Source organism: Poecilia reticulata, linkage group LG19 (genome assembly GCF_000633615.1).
Source record: "Poecilia reticulata strain Guanapo linkage group LG19, Guppy_female_1.0+MT, whole genome shotgun sequence".
Lineage (NCBI taxonomy): Eukaryota > Metazoa > Chordata > Actinopteri > Cyprinodontiformes > Poeciliidae > Poecilia > Poecilia reticulata.
The window spans coordinates 25,175,412-25,198,640 of NC_024349.1; the positions used below are offsets into that span (position 1 = coordinate 25,175,412).

Here is a 23,229-nt window from a genome sequence, read left to right on the forward strand (position 1 = left end):
TTCTGTAGGTCAGTGGTCCGAACAATGTGCAGGTCAGTACAGAAAGTGTTTACTAGACATGAAAATCAATCTTCTTCCATGACCGTTTCTGTCTCTTGACTTAAATTCTATGGCAAACCTGTAGGGGGAGCAAATGAGACGATGGCCTAAGAGAGGAACCAGGATTCTACGGTTTATATATCTACAATTTGTTCAATGAGGAATGGTCAGAGGTCGATACCTATTAAAAGCTTATGAAGCTGTTGAACCTCCCTGTGTGTCACAGATCAGGATGGAGCAGAGCCCAGCGCCAACTCCGTCTCAGCTTCCAATCTTCTGCGCCTGTCCCACTACACCGGAAAACAAGAGTGGCTCCAGAAGTCCCAGCAGCTGCTGGCAGCATTCTCCGACCGGCTGACCAGTATTCCCATAGCTCTGCCCGAGATGGTCCGGGCTCTCATGGCCCAGCACTACACACTTAAACAGGTACGCTGCTTTGTTACGTCAAGATCAAGACTTTTATTTGGCTGTTTTAACTATTCCCGCTGCATAAGATTGTTAATATTGACAGAGTAGTTATCATAGACCACTGTGCAGTACCCAACCCATCTGTTTCTCATCTGTCGGTCGTGAGGCCTGAAAGACAGCTAAGCTGGGGGGGGGAGCGGGTTTGTTTACCTGAATGTTCCCTGGAACTCATTTTCATGTCCGCCTACTGAAAGTAGTCAGTGTTTCTGCTCGCATGACAAATGGAGCAAGCATAATAGACACGGCTTTTACCGAGTAACAAAAACTGAACAAAACATTATGCAGCACGAGAGGAAGAAGCTGTTTAAACAATGAGCGTCTGCGTATTGATTGCGCTGGAACATTTCTGTTCGGGAACGCTGCAAAGAAGAAATGCATCACTGAAAAAAAGTAAAAAAGAGAAAGTTATATTAGGGAAGGAGCGTAAATAAGCAGGAAGGTGTTATTTTAGTGCATGATTGTGATTCATATCCTGTTGTATAAATTTTTTTTTTTAATTCTATGACCTGTTCTTCCAGTTCCGGTTTCGCTTTCAAATCTGTCTTTTTGACATTTCAATCTCTAGATTGATCTTTCCATCTTAGGTTTTAGAGAAGGCAATCACAGTGCAGGTGCGATCGTGACTGATTTGGGATTTCAGCAGCGTTTTAAACAGCTTCTGGTTCATTTAGAGTGAACCATGATTAGCAGATTCAAACCAGGCCTCGGAGCTTTCCCCTCATCCACCAGACATAACTCCTGGACGGTTCCTCGAAGGAAAACACAACTGAAAGAGCAATTGCTTTTCTTACAAATACCACACTCAACAGATGTTTAGGAATTTCCCGTTCGCGTGATTTACAAAGCCGGAAAAGCGAACCGCATTTTTTCCACCTCATTTCAACTTCACCAGGTTGTCTGAGGACAAGCCCCCGCACCAGGACGCTCGTTCCATCCCTGGACACAAGGATTTTTTTTTTTCTTCTTCTCATGTTATAGTTGCCCCTCTTGTGCGTTTACTGTGTTATTTGAGCTGTTCAAGTCGGGTTACATAATCGAGTGTTGAAATATTAACATCCTCAGTTTAGCCTGAAACCACTGAAACCGGGATGCTAGCAGGACAACGTTCCTCTGTCACTTAGCGGGAAAAGGCTTGAAGTGAAAGCAGTGGGAGAACACAGATGGAGATAACGAGGTCCGACTCCGGGTTGGGGCACTTTCTGTCCATCATACATGACCTGCAGGGGATGTCTCAGGTTGATGGGGTGAAAAGTAACGAGCAAAGAATTCAGGCAGTTTCAGAGAAACCACCTGCCTCCCTTGTTAGTGCTACAAATAAAGCTCCAACCTGCACCACCTCCTTCCCCTCTTCCTTCCTGTTATAAGCCACCTTTCAACCCTGTTTTTTCAGTCATGCACTCCCCCATCTTATTATTTCATTGTTTTTTCTTTGTGTCACATTTTTATTGTCTTCCTTCGTGTTTTTTTTCCTCTCCCTCAGATTGTGATCTGCGGTCAGAAGGAGGCTTCGGACACCGCAGGGCTTCTTGCAGCAGTCAATTCCCTCTTTTCACCGTTTAAGGTAAATACTCAGCTTTTGTCCAGAACATGCAGTGGTTTACAACGTAGATACATTTCATTTGTGTGTGTCTTCTCTTTCCTGGTTAGCTTAGGCACACAGTATGGTGGGTCTGTTTAAACACCTAGAACTCTACTGCATCCATCGCCGTACCAGTAATTTACTAAAGTTTTCATAGTACTGAACAGTAGACCCCCAATATTGGCAGGACCACAGCAACCTGCAAGTTGCTGATATCTGCAAATACTTGAGACTCCCTCTAAATGCTTATATCTACTTATTTTAATGGTGCAAACACCAATTGTGCCTCATTATGCACAGTGGAAACTGTCTTAGCACCTCCACAGAAGATAATAACTACAGTTTAACGTTTATCCAAGGATACAACCAATCAGCATGAAGGAAAATAAATGTGGAATTTTGTTTTTTCAACATTTGCAAAATATTGACAAAGATTTACCACTAGCTGTAATGGAACCGCAGCTAGTGTCTACAATCACTGTATCCTACTGTAGATCTTTCCTCACCACATCACCATCATCCACGACTCTGAAGAGTCTTTGAAGAGACACTTCAATGATGAGTTACGACAGTACCTAGTTTAACTTTGGGAAAAATAAAGTATTATTGAATTTAATATTGAATTGGTTCTAGGCCTGTCACGATAACAAATTTTGCTGGACGATTAATTGTCTAAAAAATTATTGAGATTAATGATATTGTTTCAAGACCTTTTGACACTGATTTAAATGACTTAATAATGCATGCGATTTCCTGCCATAGGGAGACACACTTTATTTTCAAACGAACACATAACACTGGAACTGATAAACTAAACAAAACAACCAAAAACAAAAATAAAATGTATTCTCAGTCTCCATTAATAAAAAATGTACTTGAATAAAAACTAAACAACATAAAGCCAAAGTGGAAATAAATACTGCATTCAACCAAAAGAGTGCAGATTATGAAGTCTGTATACTATATTKCCCTTCAGTAATCACTAGATTTAAATAGAGAAGATGGGCACATCCCACTACCTAATGCAGTACACAATAGTACACAATTTTGTGCCCCTATTTTCCCCTTACGACAATCTTAGAACGTTGGCCGATCTAAGATTGTGGCTGGTGATTTCGTAACCGATCATCCTGCAGTGTCTGGTGGGTTACGGTAGATCAGTGGTCCCCAAACTATGGCCCGCGGGCCGGATCCGGCCCGCCACCACATTTGGTCCGGCCCCCTGAACAATACCAGAGAGCATTCAGATTTTTTTCATATATTGTATTTTCCGGTTTATATGTGGATTTTTCTTCAACCACCAGGGGGCTCTTTAGCATGAAGTATGTCCTGTAAACTGTGGGTGTTTTGCATGGCGCATTGCTGCCATCTGTTGGACTCTTAGGGAACTGCTTGACTTTTATGTTATTTAATCAGTACGGTTGTTTGCTAGCGGTAGAGCAAATGAACACACGTGTTTGTTATGAACAATTTATAGCAGCGCAGGTGATAAACGTGTAACATTTTTTCTGTTACAAACTGACTCTGGCCCCCCACCAGAGAAGGGAAAAGTTATGTGGCCCTCACAGGAAAAAGTTTGGGGACCCCTGCGGTAGATCGTCGTGGCCGCTCCAATCTAAATCAGGGGTTTTCCCCGACTGGGGGCTTAATGCTGAAATGCTGAATGTGACAGGTAGCCAATCAGAAAGCACGGATTCTCCTCAGTCCTTACTGACGGAAGATTACGAGGGGAATTCCAAGCAGTTGACACGGCGAAACACGAATCCAGCAGACATTGGAGATGATTTGTGGAAACAACATTGTTTATTCAACATTTCGTGCAAAGAATATAGAAATGACCAGGGGAGGAGTTGGAGCCAAATTGCTCCAGCAGTTGATAAACCCGGTAAGTTTTCAGCTGTTCTTCGTTAACGTGACATAAATAGGTTATAATGATGTTCATTCAGTCAGGACTTTACGCTGACACTAGCCACATGCATCACAGGTAGATTCTAGTAAAGCATTGATTAATGCCTGATTTTAAAATTAATTAACTGGACTTGTAGCCATTATTTTGTGCCCATGTGGCTGGACACCACACTGCACGACGAACCTGATCGAACCGTTATACCTGGGATTTCTGTCGGCTAATGTGTCTCTCAGGTTTTGAAAATGGGTCAACAATCGGCCGACAACTCGTGTAGTGTGAGCTGGACATTATACTAAGGAAATGAGGGAGGGAGGGAGGATCAGTGGAGAGCACCGGAGGTGAGCCTGTTTTCATTCAGTGTCATCAAAAGAAAGAAAAAAAGGCAGGAATAGACGATGAAGCCGATAATTAAAATGAGGTCGGTAGGTTTAATTTATCGTGCGATTAATTGATTTATCGTTTATCGCGACAGGCCTAATTGGTTCCACCATTTTCAAACTTGGAGCCAATGCTAAAGAAAATACTTGTCATTCAGTTCCCTTGTCAGTACTGCTGGTTCCCCTCTGCCCGTATTGGCAGCGACCCCTACATAGCTCGGGGTGATTTAGTTTATTCAGCCGATAGTGGATTTGCAGTAGATACTTATCATTTTTCAGACACATAAACACATAGATAGAGGCTGAAACTGGCCCAGATCAGAGCCTGGGGTGCTGGCTGTTGTAAGTGGCGCCCTTTAAAGGTCAGCCCGAGTCTCTCTCCATCCCTCTGCTCCCTGTAATGACTTCAGAAGTATCTCTTTTCAGGCATTAGTTGACCTAAAACCCCTTTTTGTTGACTTGCAGTAGTAGGTCTAAGTTGTAACTGCAGCTTCAAGGTTTTGAAGTTTTTTTTTTCTTTGAGTGCTAATTCTTCTGCCAGTCCCGACATCAAACGATTTGTGAAGAACTCAACTCTCAACCATCCAACCATTTATGTGATCTTGGACCATATTTCTCAGTGCTTTCACCTCTAACCATTAAAAAAAGAGATGTCTCACCACTTCATGATAAACTTTGATTTATTGGTTGGCAGATTTGATGATGCTTCCAAAGTCCTTGGATCCTGATGAAAATGTCTGGAACAAGTATTAAGAAAATCCATTGAGGGTGAAAATAGTTTGTTGTGGGAAGTAGAAAAGCACATACTCGCACACAGCTTCATGCCTCACTGAATTGTTCTAACTCCATCAGCCAGCACCCAAAAAAACTAGAACAATGAATTAAAGCAGGAGCTGTCCAGTAACACACTCCATCTCTCTCCCTCCTTACACACAAACCATCAGCCAACACAGCCCCATCTGAAATATAAATGAGCTGTGCAGTATCAGCCAGTGGCAGCAGTAACATCAGGCTATTCCAGATAACTGCAGAGAGACAAGAGACCTAGACTGAAATGGATAACAAGATGGATCTATTATTGAGCAGGATGCATGTAGAGGATTATCTCAGTCAGTCAGGGCTAGTTGCATGATGCAGTACAGTTTATTATATTTTAGGTGACAATCCTCAGATGGCGCTCAAAGAACATCAAATCAGTGGCGCGCACAGAGGTGGAGTAAATGCTTTGAATAGCTAAAGCATCTCAAAGTCAGTTGATAGAAATTCGATTCAGCTGACTGCCACAAGAATAAATGTCGGCATTGCGATGCATTCATTTCTTGACATAAAATGAGATTTAACCATAGAGACCTGGTCAAACCACAAGCCACAGTAGAGGATATGCAATTTGTACATGGGACAGCATTCGATTACAACAGCTGACGATGCTGCAGCTACACTATCCTACAGACATCTGCAATTTACGTGAGTAGTAAGGCGGACTAAATAGCGACCCTGTTCAGTCTGCTTTAATCAAACTCTAGTTTGATTTCTTAGAATATCGTAGAATCGAATATCATAGAATCTATATAATTACACAGCCCTACTCCCTGCATCTTCCGTTTTGTTTTTACGAAGTGGTCACGTCTTTCATCCAAGTTTTTTAGACTTTTAAATGTTTTTATGATTCTTCACTAAATAACCACAAAAGTTTTACTTAATTCCTCACCAGGTCGTTTAAACATAAATAAGTTAACATTGGATAAACATTACATATTCATGTCGTCACAAACATTCTGCACAGAACTCTACAGGGTGTGGTGTACCTTGGCTCATTGGATGCAAACAGGTTCATATTAAATCCTTTGAAATAATACAATAAAATTATATGAAATCTCAGCTAGGCCTGTTGCGATAAACGATAAATCAATTAATCGCACGATAAATTAAACCCATCGACCTCATTTTAATTATCGGCTTTATCGTCTCCTCCTGCCTTTTTTTCTTTCTATTGATGACACTGAATGAAAAAAGGCTCACCTCCGGTGCTCTCCACTGACCCTCCCTWCCTCATTTYCTTAGTGTAATGTCCAGCTCACACTACATGAGTTGTCGGCCGATTGTCGACCCATTTTCAAAACCTGAGAGACACATTAGCCGACAGACATCCTAGGTATAACGGTTCGATCGGGTTCGTCGTGCAGTGTGGTGTCCAGCCACATGGGCACAAAATAATGGCTGCAAGTCCAGTTAACTAATTTTAAAATCAGGCATTAATCAATGCTTTACTAGAATCTACCTGTGATGCATGTGGCTACTCAGCGTAAAGTCCTGACTGAATGAAAATCATTATAACCTATTTATGTCACGTTAACAAAGAACAGCTGAAAACTTACCGGGTTTATCAACTGTGGTAGCAATTTGGCTAAAACTCCTCTCCTTGTCATTTCTATATTCTTTGCACGAAATGTTGAATAAACATTAATGTTGTTTCCACATGATCTCCAATGTCCGCTGGACTTTGTGTTGCGCCGTGTCAGCTGTTTGGGATTCCCCTCACAATTTCCCCTCAGCACGGAGGAGAATCCGTGCTTTCTGATTGGCTACCTGTCACATTCAGCGTTAAGCTCCCAGACGGGGAAAACCCCTGATTTAGAGCGGCCACGACGATCTACCGTAACACACCACACACTACAGGATGATCGGTTACGAAACCAACAGCAAGAATCTTAGATCGGCCAACGATCTAAGATTATCTTAAGGGGAAAATAGGGGCAAGCCACCTCATATTCTCATCTGCTGACAAGATGGATCCCATCATCAGATTAAATTACCTGTAGCCAATTTACCCATGAAACCCTTGGCAACATGGGGAAGATGTTGCCTGCGGCTCATTTGCTTTAGAAGTAGAGTTTGCCATTTTTAACAAGAACACTCTTTACATAATTGGTAATTATTGAATTATCAAAAACACACTACTGCATACATATTAAAAATAAGCGGAATGACATTTATTCACACACTTCACTGACAATGCTGAGTAAAGACAATAGCTCAGCTTTATTGTGTTGGGATTTAAAATTTGTGTTAAGAAAACACAAAGTAGTGATTGTGAGGGGGATGTGTTATCATCCCTCATGAGTCAATTTGTTTTTTAGAAATGCCTTTCACTGCAAGATACTCAAATCTGTCCACCCCAGTCTCAACTCTTCTGGCAGGTTGTCTTACTGGATCGTTCTGCTTTTACCCTCATCGATCTACCCATTAACTCTGACTCGCATTTCTTTTCTTTGCTGAAGAAACACATTCCCACAACATGTCACCACTACCATGTGTACAAGGGTTATGCACTGGTAACAGTCACATGGTACGAAAACATTTTTTCAGAGCCTACTTCACTAGGGTTTTCAAGTGTGCAGTGAGGCCTGAAATGCAATGTCAGTGGACTGTCGATCAGTGATTTGCTAGGCAGTGGAGTCTCTGGTTTCATCACGAGAGAAAATGCCTTACAATAATGCCAACCTACCAACCTAAAAAGTATTTAAGGGCAATAGAAGACTGATCAAAATGTTCAACATAGCTTCCATTGTTCCATTGTGTTTGTGTCACATACAGATCACGTTGCACTACTTTTCTGACTTTCGGAAGGGCCCAACTATATGAAGACTCCTCCCACTACAGCTGTTAATCAATTGCAATGGAAAACCAACCAAACTGTCTGGAGTAGAGTTGAGTCCAGTCGAGCAATGCTACTAGGTTCTAATGGAAAAACGACATAATAGTTATCCTGTCAACAGATTTTTCCACCCAAGCTGTTGATAGGCCTTTTTGTAGTTTGTCTGATTAATGCTCTCCTTGTCCAGCTATTTAATTTAGGCAGGTTGCCAATGATGACCAATTAAGGATTTGAGATTGAGAGCATACCTAATGGTGCTTTAATCTTCAAGACGACCATTTATGAAACAAAACCAAATGTTCAAAAATGCATAGCAGGGATTTCCCCAAAAAACCTGCTAAGCCCAGTGGTAAGGTAATTTTATTTATATAGCACATTTTCAGCAACAAGGCAATTCAAAGTGCTTTACATGAGTTAAAAGGAAATACAADCAAAATAACAAACAAAAGGAAAGAAAACTAATCTAATGTTCTAAATTATGTAAACTAAGTGTTCCTCTTCAGGGTTGCTAAGTATCTAATACCATTTCTAAATAGTGAGTACTCTACAGTTTCTGATAAAATAAGTTAGTTTGTTCTAAATCCTTTTCTGGGTTAAAAATAATATAAACTAAGCATAAACTGGTAGGGGGAGTTAGGGCCGTCCATTAGCGGCCCACCGTGTTTTTGTGTTAAAGGTTACAATTCTGACATGCACTAGCAGGCATCAGAGTTTAGAAACTAATACCCAGTTCAATGCGTCAACTATCAACCTAGCTTATTTAAAATAAACAAACTATGCTTAGCCTGGTAGGGGGAAATTAAAGTCTGGGGGGAGTAAAGGCTGGTGGCCCGCCAGGCTTAGACAATATTACTCTGGAGGAAACCCTGGGCTGAAGTTGCATGTCAACAAGCTATCGGTCAATGTAGTTTATTCATTTGAAGTTCTTATGTTATCCTTTGTAACTTTTATAGTTAACTAACATTATGCCTTTCTCTGTTAGTGGGCATTGCAAGACAATGGATGTATTGTTTTTTCCACTTAAGTTGCTTGTAAACGATTTTTATAGAAGATGACAACGGGACATGTTAGCAATTGCAGTTTATACTTAAGCAAACACACATGCTGGTAAATGTTTTCTTTAATACACTCCTTTTACTTTTGGTATGCAAACTTATTAAATACATATTGTGATTAATTCCTTTGTCTGGGAAAAAAAACAACAACAATGTGAGCACATACACTAAGACCAGGAGAACAAAATGTGTATCCTGTTATGTAATTCATAAAATCAAATGCTGTAATAGGGGGATGAATGGGAGGCGGATAAAACGAAGTGTATGCTGGGGTCTTGGGAGGGAATTGCTAAAGCGCCAAAGAATGGGATGAGAGATTTAGGGATGTTTAAATGAGATAAATGGAAGTTGCAGAAGAAAGAAGGCGTAAGGGGATTGTGCTCCACGTAACATTAGGTAGTTATGAACAGAGAACATGTCTAGTTTATCTGTAATTACCCCTCGTCTGTTTCCCTTTATTTGAAGCAGGCACAAACTAATTGTGGTGAATAGGGAGCTAAGAAATGAGCTCATGCTGGTCTAGGCACACACACTGCAATCTTTACTTTATTTGATTAATCTACTATTTAATTTCACAAGCACTCCGAGTATCTACTGCACTTTTTTGCTTGTTTGAATCAATTACAGCACTCAGCCATGCTGAAACATTGAGCCTGATTGTAATTGCTGCATTAAATTGTGGTTAATTTTTCTATCGAGCAGAAATATATCTTGATTAGAGACGGGGCAAGGTTTGTTGAATGTGCTGGTGGCGAAATTACACGAGGGTGAGAGTTGGAAAACAGAGATGCTTTCTTTCCAGCAATTAGCCAGATCCGAGCACTTACCAATTTCTGCCATTTTGGTGTGTGTGTGTGTGTGTGCTCTTCCCCTATCTATTCTGCAAGGTAATACATAACATTTAACAAATTGCAAAAATATCAATGTCTTTTGACCCTTTACACGTTTTGTCACATTATAAGCAACAACTGCTGTCAGATTTGTGCTATTTTAATGTGACAGACCAGCAAAAAACAGTGTGTAATAGTGAAGTGGAAGGAAAATTATACATTTTTCCAAAATGTTTTTAAAAACAAAAGTCACCATGGTGACATGTTTTGTGTTCAGCTCTGAGTTAATGCTTTGTAGAAAGAACAATCCCAGCTGCTTGTCTTTTCGGGGTATGACTGTACCAGCGGCGCACATGTAAACACTACTAAATGCCCTTACTTTGCAAAATACTGCAATAGTAGCTTAGAGAGGAGTTGGAGGAGATCAATACTTTCGCAGATTGTCTGTCTCGTAACATACTGTCACGACATGGTGACAGTTTTAGCAAATATGTAAAAAAATAAAATAAAATTCTATAAAAGTTACATAATGCACCTCTCTGCAAACAATAGCCTGAGCTACAGGATGAAAATTAAAAAAAAAGTCGTACCAGGCAGTCTCCATTTTTAAAGCATTAATTAAAGAGTATTCATTCTTATGCAGGAAAGTTTATAGCTTTTTGTTTTTCAGTTAAATGCTGAAAAACAAAAAGTAGAGGACACATCACTGTCCTGGTAGAGGACAGTGATGTGTCCTCTACCAGTACAGGACACATCACTGTACTGGTAGAAATACTACCGAAGTGATTCATCGTGGTCTAATTTTATTGCAAAAACCTGATTTTTCGACAGGGGTGTGTACACTGTCTTCTGATGATGAGGCTGGGATGGATTGCTTAGCTGCGACTGGTGACACTGGTTTAAATGAATCAGTTTTGGATTTTCCGGTGCCCTCCCTTGTGTGTTGGATATTGTTTAACAAGAACAACAATCCCGATGGCTGAATGCCACTGTTGGAACTGTTTATTAATCATCCTTCGCTCATACTCCCTTAACGCCTGCCATACAACGCCGAGTCGGTGTTGCACTTCTACGCTTCTACGGTGCGGTCAGGTGGTTAGGCGGCCCCCTCTGGATGTTACTTAGAGAGGGAAACTAAGTGACATACGTGTGATCCCGGCAATGTTAAGAAATCACCAGTAAACTGAGTGAAAGTGCAAAAAGTATTCCAGGGATTTTAAAGGATTTAAAAGACGAGGAGTGAGAATTTCTTGTGGGGAAATAATTATGTGCGGACATGTTTCCTGTCTCCCTTGTCCTTCAGGAAGAAGCACTTTAGAGGGTGGAATGGTAGCTAAATATGACAGGGGAATTTAGGAACATGGCCTTTTTAAGCGCTGAGAGACTCCTTTTTGAAACCATCTGTGAAGGGGGGAAACATCGCGGAATACATAACAAGACCTCAGAGACTTGTGGAAGAGTTGGCGGGGCGACATGGAGGGCAGGGATGAATGAGCTGGGTGGAGATAGAGAGCCCAGTCAACCACAGTGGAGAGGAGGATTAGAGCCAGGCGCTCTCACGGGCATCCGTGGTGATCTCTGAGCTTCCTCGCCCAATCTTCTGCCTTTGCTGGCCTTCCCACTCTTTAAAGATCCAAGTAAAAAAAAAGCATGCACGTGTTTGTCTCTTGATTTTTGTTGCACAATCGATCCGTCTGTGGTCTCGTAATGACCCGCTGCGCTCGATAACCAGCTGGAGAGCAAAGCACAGGTTGACTGGCAGCTGTGGGAAAGTTCTGACCACACGCTAGTCACGCATCCTCTTCCCTTTCCCCTGCTGCTCACAGATAATCTCAGTCTATACACTACACTGTCACGTATGTATTTTATGTTAATCCAGTTGTTTTAATCTCAGAGGTTGTACATAACTTCTTAGCGAGTCATTTCCACCATTTGCAAATGCGTCCACAAAAGCTTTTGTGGGGGGAGGAGGAGCTTGCACCTTCACAATTCTAGCAGCTTTCCTGCTGTTGTTTGAGATGTTGTATAATCAGTTGAGCTCTTTGCTTATCCCATGTGTCAGTTCACTAAAAAACACCCTCGCAGAACACAGAAGAAGCCAGTTTGAGAATACATCATGCACAACAGCCTGCCTACGTTTGCCCCTTTCTGTTAATATTATATGCCAGTGTAATAATATGAATGTTTTCTCATGTAATCAGTGATCTAATGTGGGTTAACCAATTTGCACAAATTGTATTCAGTTGTTGCAGGATCCTCTTGGGCTATAGGGTGGGGAAGTGGGATAATACATGTCTCCTTGACATATTAAATGTGTACTGTAAATGCATAATTCAGTTCCCCTTTTCAATACTTTTAATGGAGTTTAATTTTCTTCTAAAGTGCTTTGACTGGGTATTTCTAATCCTTGAGCATTTTTTCCACATTCAATTTTAAGTGTTAGACCAACATAAAGTGCTAAATATTTCACTATTACAGTCAATTTCATAAGGAGTCCATCTGTGGGTAACTTAATCCCAATTGTTCTTTAAAGACCTCAGAGAATGCCAATAGTCAAATGTTAACTTTGGAGGAGCTCCAGAGGTCAACAGCCCAGGGGAGATAATCTGTTTATTGGGTATATATTAGTTACATAAATTACATAAATCTTTTGCAGTTTGCCACTAGTCATTTAGGAGACAGAAAAGGTTCTCTGATCTGATCAAATCAGTTCAAAATTTAACTTTGGAAGAAACTGATAAAAAGTACCTAATGCGGTTTGCCACAGAAGACATAGTACACACTGGAAGATTGTCAGAGGTGATGGGAAATTAAATATGCTAAATGTTGGACATTACTAAAAGAAAATCTGTTAGAGGCTCGAAAACTGTGTGAGCTTTACCTCCTTGCAGGTCAACAGCGCTGAAGATATATATATGTACAACAGAAGGTTTTACATTAAAGCATTATTCATGTGTTAGAATGCCTCAAAGTCCAGACCAACATCTAACAGAGAATCAATGGCAGGATTTGAAAAACGCTGTTCAAGGACTCCATCCAATCTTACCAAGTTAGTTATTTTGTAAAGAAGGATGTTCACAACTATCAGCCTCTAGATGTGCAAAGCTGGAAGAGCATACCCCCAAAAGACCTGCAGCAACTCAGCAGCAAGGAATATAAACGCACACCTCATTTTTCAGGTCTTTATTTGGCAAAAATGGTGAGAATTTTCCCCCAAACTGTTGTGCTAGTTTGTGATGATCTATTACATAAAATAGATCAATGTTTGTTTCTGTAACGTGAGAAAACGGGGGAAGGTTCAAAGTTTGCAAGTGCTTTCCCACAGTTTACAGCACTGTTTAAATACTGAAAAACATTGCTTTGCTCATAAAAGCCTGTAAAATCTATCACATAAACTTAAAAAAGGAACAGTGGAAAACTACTACAGCTAAACTGTTTGTTTGGACCGCACATATTTGGAAGCACTCAAAGCTCAACCAGGATCGCGTTGGCAGTCGGAGGAAGGAAAGCCGTTCAAAGTATTTCGTTCATTAACGGCGCCAGAACACTCGGCTTCAACATTTCTCTGATGAACTGATACGACCCAAGCCGCTCGGTCAGTCACAGTTCAACTATCAGAAAAACAAAAAAAGAGTGGATTGTACCATCCACTTTGGCCAATCTAACGCTTCCAGTGTGTTTACTGTTATTTCCTTCTATTATTTCTTAAAAATTGTATGAATAAAGCCCAACTTTACTTAAAGCACCTCAAAAATTAGGAGTAGAAATCCAGATTTTAATGTCATACAGATTTGATGTTTTTGAAACTTCATTAATCAAGGAAGTGACACGAGTGTTGGGTTCTACAAACTTTGGAAACTTTGGTGTCTCCGGTTGCAACATACATTAGTGTTGCTGGATTGTTGTGCAAAGTGATCAGGTGCACATTAATTTGCCAGAGCGAGTTATTGGCTTAAAAGTGCATCAAAGAAATGGCTTTATAGCCAAGAGAACAATTTTATTGACCTTTACGAACTTCATGTACTCAAAGTGTCCACCAACCGCCCAGATCGTCTGTTGCCGCCAGTGAAGTGCTTGATTACTTGGTAGCAGGTGAGCGTAGGTCTGTTTTGGGACAGATCTCTGACAGGAAAAGCAGGAAAGAAGTCACGTCTGTCCAAAGAACGAATTACACCGCTGGTCATCAGAAGATGGAGTTTTTTGTTTTTTTGGGGGGGAGTTTAATTCGTTCCATGTAGAAGATGAGACCAGCACCTCGATGAAGCTCGAGTCTTTGTCTGAGGTTAAATCAGAAAGGAATCAGACTTTACCATGATTCTGCACAATATCGCCACTATGAATAAGGCTCCAACGGGACAGCTTCGTGCAACAATTTGGTGACGGTCTGTTTTAGCTAGCATAATGTAGAAAAGTGCTAATAAAGACTTAGCAAAAAAACAAAAGATCTGGGATTCTGGACCAAAAATACTCGCTCCTAGAAAAAGTTTGACTAATAAACTTCATTATTTGCCTTATTTATAACACTTATGGAATATATTTATTCACTATTATAAACCTCGACCAGTTTTTGTTTCATAAAAAACATCATACATCGATGTAGTGCAACATGAACACATGGTAGGAAACATGACTGGGGTTAGTGACAAGATGGAAGAAAACTACATTTTTGTTGATCCTGATTCTGGCTCACTGTGTGACATGAGGTCTAATGAAACACGTCAGATGGAGCCCAGATGTTGCTTTTTCTGCTTATGAACAGTTGGAAAAAGAAAACCCATTATATCAATGTAATGTCAAAGTGGAAAATGGCTTGTGCACTTTGGTAAAGTGCCGTGGAAAGTTTTAATGACCCTAACAAGAATGTGTATTCCCCAGTTTGATATGCTTATTACTTTAAAAATAAAAACAGAGGTAGTTGTCTTACTTTTTAGTGGTTTAGTGGACTAATTGTGTTTAGTAACGCAGGTTGCATGCAGCCTGTGTTGTTACAGACCAATTTATCGGTCTCTACTGTGGATCTCAAAAGGATGAACACGTCCGTTCAAGTATTAAAAAGAAACACATTGGTGAATTTGGAGGTTTATCCACGACAAAAAATCTAACTTTTTACGGCAATATGACGCAAATAACCTGAAAAATCAAATGAGTTTTAGTTGAATCGCCCCTCCTTTCTTCTTCTCCTGTGTGTATACATGACATCGACCTTATCGCCCCCTGTAGGGCAGTGGTGAAAACGGTATATTTGAGTGGAACAACGTGGCCCCGCTGAGATAAAAATGGTACCATTACCTGTGTGTTTCTTGTCTGTGCGACCTCGTCTGTCAGACTTGATTGCCAAAGCGTTGTACGTTGACATGATCTGTTTGACATCAACAAATGAGAGGTCCCTTTCATCTTAAACTCAGCATGAGCTGATGAAGTGTGCTGTAGGTGTCGGGGCCTGGCTGAAGAGAGAGGCTATTAATTCTATCCAGACACCAAGGCATCTTCAGCCCTTGGTCCATGCAGCACTGATTTAGTAAAGAGGGTTGTGTTGAGGCTGTCAGCAGCTCAGAGTGACGCCCAGTAAGAAAGAACAACAGATGTCAAGTTAAAAGGAAGCTCCAGTTCTCCATCATATGTGAATTGGGCATCGAGTAAACAAGAATGCTTTTATGTATTACAGTGTGTTTTTATTTTTTGGTTGTATCGTGATGATAATAAAGGTGACTATAACCATTTATTACATTTTTTTTTGGTCACCATATGGCTGTGATTGTGCGTCACAGCAATTACAGTCCCACAAACACAAATACTGCTCTTGAAAAACATTCCCATTTGTTGTACGCTCCTTTAGGACACGAGTCACAAAGTGTGATTTGCGTCACTACAATACACACAGTAAATGGAGTTAATCAAATTTTTAAATCCACTGATATTTATTGATGCACCTTAAACTGAACAAACAGTGGAAGAAAATAGTTAAAATAACAATCCCAGCAATACGGACAGTTTTGGGGTGTTTTAAAAAATTTTAACTGGAATTTATTGTGCTAACGGTAAATCAAAATGACACACGATACGATAAACGGCCAAACCTTACTTTTATAGTTCCTGCTTAGGCCCGCCCTAGATGTTCATGTACTCAGCACTCAAAACTCTTTCAGTTCAGCCAAAAACAGGAAGCATCAAAACTAGAAGTTTGAAAATCATAACCAAAAATGTCTGACATGCGCAAATAAGTTTGTTTTGCATATAACTTTACTTTGTAAGAAAAAAAAGTGATTTAAAGGGGGAAAAAAGGTCATAGACAAAAATTATTTTAAAAAATAAAGTGGTTGATTACACTTCTAAAAACTTTGATATTTTTTTCTGATTACTTTGTGTAGAAGAATAAGGCAAATTTCCATTCACATAAATCAGAGGAAACAAAATACAACAGGTACTAGAGTGTGTTGAATACAGATGTATGATTTGTATTCAAATCCTTTCAGATTTTTATTTTTGAAAAACGTTGAAATCCATATATTCTGCGTTTTCCTTTATAGTTTTGGACTACTTTGTGTTGGTTGAACATATGCAATCCTAAAATGAGACGCACTGTCTGACAAAAGTATATGAAAAGATTTTTTATAAATGTCAGAAAACACCTTTCCCCCCTCCCCCTTAACCACAGTTTTACTCTCGGGCAGTACTGAAATTGCAGTAAATACCAAGTGATAATTTTTTCCAGGAGAAATTTTTTCCCTATCACGTAAGATGGGGAAATGAACGCAATGGGCAATTTCTAACACAAATTTTCCTCCCTTTCCTTGGATTTCATGTCCAGGTGTAACTACATGTGTCTGGTTTTGTCTCGGGGCTTCTCTGCCAAATCAGCCTTCCTGTGAACACCGAACAAATATTATTTTTGTTTTGTTTTTTTCTCATTTGTGAGTGTGTAATCAGAAGGAGTAAATGTCCTCAGGTTCTCTCTGCCGCCGTGTTTCTAACACTCTCTTCTCCGTCATGATTCTTTCTCAGGTAATGACAGCGGCTAAACGTGCACTCGGTGTGTCACTCTGTTTGTCTGCGTCCCTGACTAAGCTTGGCCCTGTAGTTACGTTCAGGCTAAATGAGGTCATAACTTAAAATGATTCTTAAAGTTGTGTGTTTGTAAGTGACTGTCAGCGCAGGTACACACTGTTCTAAGCTGAGCGGCTTTGGCATGAGCGAGAGAGACAGAGTAGGAGGGAGCTGTCAGTGCAGGGACGTCTAACGGGTGGGAGTTGTGAGTTTGTGCGTGTGTAGACGTGTGAATGTGTGTGGTTTTTTTTTTTTTTAGAGGGGTGCCCAGTATGGGGGGATTAACCCTGTGGGAGTTTGACTGTGCTCTCATGTGCAGCCAACTGTGCTGTCTGCTACAGCCTGCGCTACACGGGCTGAGAGACAACACGCTTTGCTTTCAGTTCATCACATTCGCACTTTACATGTCTTCCTGTCTGTCTGCGTCGCCCTCGGCCTCCATCACTCACACGCACACATCCGCGCCGCAGACTGCAGCGTGACCTTTACGTCGAGGGGCACGTGGCCGGGACGCGGACCGGGCCCCGTTTGGGTCCGCACGAACCCGACAGTAGAGAGAAATCGTCGAGACAGGAGAGAAGGGTTCAGCTCGGCGGGGAAATCCTCTCCTGTCTCCATAGCAACGGTCACTCGATTAGGACCACATCCCAGCACAATCGTTACCGAGCCTTAACTGGTTGGTCAGTGCCCGATTGTCTACGGGTGCTTCAAACCAGTTAGAAGGAGCAACACAGATTTTAATTTCTTTAAATATATTGTGGTGTGATACTATTTAGCCAACTGAATTTGCCCCCCATTCAGAATTATAACTCAACTGTTTCTGGTATGTTAACAAAGTGGAAGTGACTGGGTATGATATCAACTCCGTCACAAAGTGGTAGGCCACATCCAGGACCTGAACCGGGGTCAGCCGATACCGAGACGCATAATCAATAAATCAATCAATCAATTAAGTTCAATAATGTTTATTTGTACAAGGTAGCAACAAGGTAGTTTTACATCGTAAAAAGTCATAAAAGCAACGTACAGTCACCAATTGAGAAACCAGTAACATATTTCTAAACAATACACATCAAAATGTTGGTCAATCTTCCATTTATTGTTTTTCAAAAGCAGCTCCAATCAGGTGGGACTTTAGCCTAGATTTAAAGGAAGACAGAGCACATCATAACGTGCTGAGGTCAGCCATTTTCTTCTTAGTCAATAGCTACAGGCCTCTAAGCCTAATGTGACCCTCCAATTAGTTCAATGAACAGAGAGCATCATGGAATGTGTTTCAAAGGTTCAGCACCCCATAGCCACAATGTTTCTCTTTTCTGTTTTAAATAAAAATCCTAAAAGTGTTACCTAAGCTTACATTCAGCTCCCCTTTACTCTGTTTGAGAGCCACGGAAATGAAGTTCCCTGAAAAGACGACAAGGTGACCAGGCAGAAAATCTTGACTGCCCTTATGATTGATTGCATGTTACACATTTCCTTGCTTTTTATAATTTTCTTAGTATTTAAATGTTTTGTTGTTTTTTGTCACTGTAGCAAAAACAATTGTTGATGCAAAATTTGCTCGGAATAATAAGTGTGTTTCCCTTGTCTTGTTTCCGTACGTCAATCACTATGTTATAGCAGTAATATTTTCTGTTCTTGAATACGGGGCTACATAGCACACAGTGTCTCTGCACACAGCACAACATGTTGTTTGACTGCGGCTAATTATCTAGCTAATACAATTGAGGCCTCTTAGTCACTAATATATTTAGTGACACTTTTTGATGCAAAATCAAAATGTTTTAGAAATTAGAGTGGTAGAAACAGTAGACGTAGGCTAGAAGCAACTTTTCCATTAAGACCTTTGTGTTGGCATGAAAATAATGAATTTCATTTTTCTGAAAAGAACTTTAATGAGAAAAATTTGCATTAACACAATTTTTCACAGTGGCTGGAAAGATTCCTCATTATATGGGGTCCATGTTTGCAAGGAACACAAAGCAGAAAGACGATGTTTAATTAAGTATTTGTTTATTTAGCGCGAGTCAAATCATTAGCAACACATATATTGTACATCCCCCCCCCTTCATCTCCAAACAGAAAAGACGGAGCAAGGGAATAAAATGCCTACACCAGAAGTGATGTAGAGGCATAACATGGACATTTTTAAAGAACATTATAAAATAAAGGTTTTTATTTAAAGGTGCTACAGCTTCATTTTATAGAGCATTCTGTACTGATCCCTGATGTCACCCTGTACTGAATTGATGGGACTTTATTTTAAAATGTGAAGCACCAATCTAACTGTTAACATTTCAATCAAAGGAGATGTAAAGGTTCATATAGAGATTCTTTTGTATAGTTGAGGTTGTTTTATGCCATTTGCTGACCTGTTAACAGATAAATCATGAGGCAGGAAAACGTCCTCATAAAATTCATCCACATAGCGCCGTAACCTTTTCAAAGTGATCTTAAGCAACAGATCTACATTATCATGCAGGTCAGCCAAACTGTGCTTAGCGCTCCAGGTTCTGTTCCTTGTGTTGTTACTCAAAATTTTCTGCTTTTCCTTATTCATGAGGTAAATTTCAATGTTAAATATGTTCTGCCCATCACACATGACAGTCACCTTTACGATGGTGTCTTCCACTCCATCCTCGCCTTTCTACCCTTTCTGGCTCAGCTTGCTGTTTATGTGCTCATCTCACTCGGTTCTGAATCTGGTGAAATGACACATGTTTGACAGGAAGCAGCCTCGGGCACAGACAGGGCAGCCCTCTTTAACTTCACTCTGCTACCTGTCTAGCACCACGCTGAAATACTAACATGCCATCAGGAGCAGAAACAAAGTTAAGGCAACTCTTCCATCCGCTCTTTAGTCATCATGAGACATAATACATCAACGACCAATAGTTTTAGATCTTTAAATACATTTTATTGATAAGCTAGCATAGATGTTAGTGGACAGGTGAACGTTGGGTTTGGTTCACACAAGCTGCTCTTCTTACAGGTGAGTGTTCACAAGACCATGACAGTCAATCAGCCACAACCGAACGCGGCAGTTTGAGAATGTTATTTTGGGTTGGTTGCAGACACGTGTGTGTGTGTGTGCAGCATTTTATGGCTACACGAAAAAGACATGCTAGATAATGATCCAACCTGGAGGGTTCTCTTGACACTAAATGATTGAAGCGGTAAGGCTTAAGTGAATGCATCACTTTTTCCTTTTTTTCTTTTTTTTTTTACAGACTTGGACTCAAGAAACACCTAAGTAACAAAAACAGTCTTGATTTATCAATCTTTGTTATTGTCGTGGAATTTTCCCCATTTTTGTTACTTCTTAGAAATAAATCATAATTGGATTGAATTTATTTTTTAAACTTCCCTAGCCATACTGAACACTCAAAGCACATTCATCCACAAATGTTTTCACAATCACACATTTTCAAAGCTGTAGGCGACTTTTCCCCCAGAAATGCATTGATGTGTGTCAAGAGGAAGGTGGAATAGAACCAACACCCTTTGGATTTCAAGATAACTATTCATTGAGACAGACTTGCCGCGAATACAGTGAAAAATTCCACAACACTCAGGAAACACACATCAAGGAAACGTAGCTGGTATATAAACCACACACAGCTAATTCTTCTGTGAATTGATGGCTTTAATTATTGGACCAGAACTTGCCTTTTAATGGCTTGAGACCTGACTGACTTACCTCTAAGACATTTGAGCCTGGACTAGGACTCGTCCCACAAGAATTTGAGGCGTTTCTTGGAATTGCTTCAGAAGGACTTCAGACTTTAGTTAAGAAAAAAAAAGTCCAAAACCTTTTATTGTCATTGTCAACGAGATTCAGTTCACCGGTAAAAACATTGTTAAAGGGTTAATAGAGGAACCATGTTGACTTCCTGAAGGCGGAGTTTCAGAAAGAGCAGGAGCTTCTTAAAGAGACAGAGGCCCAATTTCAAGGCATGAAATAACGAAGTCAATTGTCTTTGAGGTGTCTGTCTGTACTCTCTTGACATATACAGCATTTTTATGAGTGATGGTAAGATATTTACTTTATTGTGCTATAAAATGGGACTAAGGCCGTTTCTCAATACTCAAGAACGCAAGTATGTTCTTGAGTTCATGGCAAGTACGTACCCGCAAGAACAGTACAGACAAGAACGCATATTGAGAAACGGCCTATGTGCCTGGAAAATACATGACACTATCCCTTTAATGGGTGTGGAGGCATCAAACTCCAAAAATCAGAGGTCTGACACCAGCTCCGATTGTGAGCTGGCATTCTTTAACTAAACAGTCTTAACAGGACAATTCTTCCTCCTTTCTTTATTTCTATTTTTTTTAAGTCCCTTGATTGAAATAGTACCCAGCATATGTGGATCAGTGTTTTGGAGCCAAGCCACTGACTTCTCTCTCCCTCCTGCTTTTTGCTTTGTTGCCCCTGACAGGTTGTGATGCACACCGATGGGAATCCAGAAAGCTTCCTGTGCCAACGTCTGCCCGCGCTGTCCTCCATGACCCAGCTGGACGGTGCCGCCACAGCCTACGTCTGCCAGGACCTCACCTGCTCCCTGCCTGTCACCGAGCCCCAGGAACTGCGGCGGCTGCTCCTGGACGGGGCCACGGCGCAGGAGGCCCTCTGATGTGGGAAGGCCAAGACTGCATCCTGCAAAATCTGCTGCTTCCTGACTTTCCCCTCAGTGAACACCAAAGCTTTAGAAAGTTCTGGTGCAGTGCCTTGCAGACGTAACGAAATAAATTCCTCTTCCCGGTTTTCTTCCAGAATTCAGCTTCTTGCCATCGACTCCTGGGCAGCTTCCCTGAGCTGAGAGAAAAGCATCCCCACAGGATCGTGCTGCTATTGCCAGGTTTTACAATGAGGTGCAGTGAGTTCAGTGGTGACTTTGACATGTAGGTCCAAAAGTTCAATTTTAAACAAAACCCCACCCTCTTCACACTTGAAGTTTTTGCCCTCTGGGGGCAAAACTTCCAAATTTAAACTAATCTGTCAGCTACAAAATTTATTAAATTAAAAATATGCAAAAAAAAAATTTGGATTTTTTTTTTGTTTTGTTTTACCTGCTCGAATAATAAGCACAACTTTTAAGAAATTTGTAAGTCCTTAAAGATCCAAAACAAAAAAAAGATTATTTCCAAACTTTTGGGGGTCAGTTGTTTTTTTATTTGTTGGCCAGATTTTTACCTTTCTTGAATTGTGATCAGGGGGGCCAGTCAAAATGATTTCAAGAGCCATAAATGGCCCCTGGGTCACACTTTAGACACCCTGTTATCTACTTTAAGAGGGAAAATGGTCGTACTGGAATTTATTTAGAGCCATCTGGGTAATAGGGGGTTAATATAAAAGGCACATATATTTATTTTCTGTTTGTGAACCATTATTTTCCTTCCACTCTACCTTATATTAGTATGGAACATAAAATCCCAATAAAAAGCATTTAACTTGAACATTTCAGTGAACACTTTTGCAAGTCGCTGTATTATGCAAACATCATCTTCGACCGTCTAATATTTACTATTAGTAGTAAAGCGTTACCTCTGCAGCAGCAACCTATTAAAAAATATGCAACACTTGTACAAAATACTGAGGCTTGACTGTAAATGCCAGACTGCTAATGGAAAACAACTTCAAACCACCGATGTGAGAGGTATGGAAATTAATTTGAGCCGCACTGCTGTCGTCCTATTACCCAAACCTAAAGGTAGAAACGAGCCTTTTTTTTAATGTTAAAATTGCTTCATGTACCAATTTCTGTACACTAATAGCAGCAAACAAGCAGCTCTTTGCCACTTTATTAATGCAACTGTTGTGGATTTTATCCTGAGGTTATGACATGGAAAAAAACACAATGCATATAAAGCATACTTTTTTTTTTCTCCTGTTTATTTAATAAAATTATTTTCTTGCATCTGAGCAGTAAAAGTGAGGCTTTTGTTGCTAAATGTTTTCTTGTTCAGTGTAGGAAACATGCTGCTCATTTTCTCAGTTTTAATTATTTTATTATTTATTTTGCAATTCTAAAAGTTCTCAAGCTTTATACACTTTGGCAGCTGGAAGTTTCTCTTTGGCAACATAAAAAATATTTGTTTGACAGGAGCTACTGGACTGACCTCAAAGGAGAATTCAAGATTTACAGTCGTTGGGAAAATCTTGGAGATTTGTACATTTCCTTGAAGTCCCAACTCTGCTTCTTAGCCCCACAAATGCATTTCAATTAGAAATTTGACACCAGCTACTGTTTTATAATGCCATCAGGTGTG

General features: G+C 40.3%; 1 protein-coding gene across 3 annotated transcripts in view; it reads left to right on the forward strand.

The window, feature by feature from the left end:
• The window catches only part of spata20 (spermatogenesis associated 20), a 47,211-nt gene that overhangs the window by 18,256 nt on the left and 5,726 nt on the right, over positions 1 to 23,229 (forward strand). For 2 of the 3 annotated variants that reach the window (XR_001777663.1, XR_001777664.1), the window contains exons 14-16: positions 266 to 465; positions 1,988 to 2,068; positions 21,399 to 21,831. Coding sequence is in view for 1 of the 3 variants with exons in the window: in XM_008437985.2 (XP_008436207.1) it covers positions 266 to 465; positions 1,988 to 2,068; positions 21,399 to 21,593 (476 nt within the window). In the remaining 2 variants the exon portion in view is untranslated. Of the gene's footprint in view, positions 1 to 265; positions 466 to 1,987; positions 2,069 to 21,398; positions 22,832 to 23,229 lie in introns of those variants that run through there. The other variant, XM_008437985.2, reaches the window with a different exon arrangement.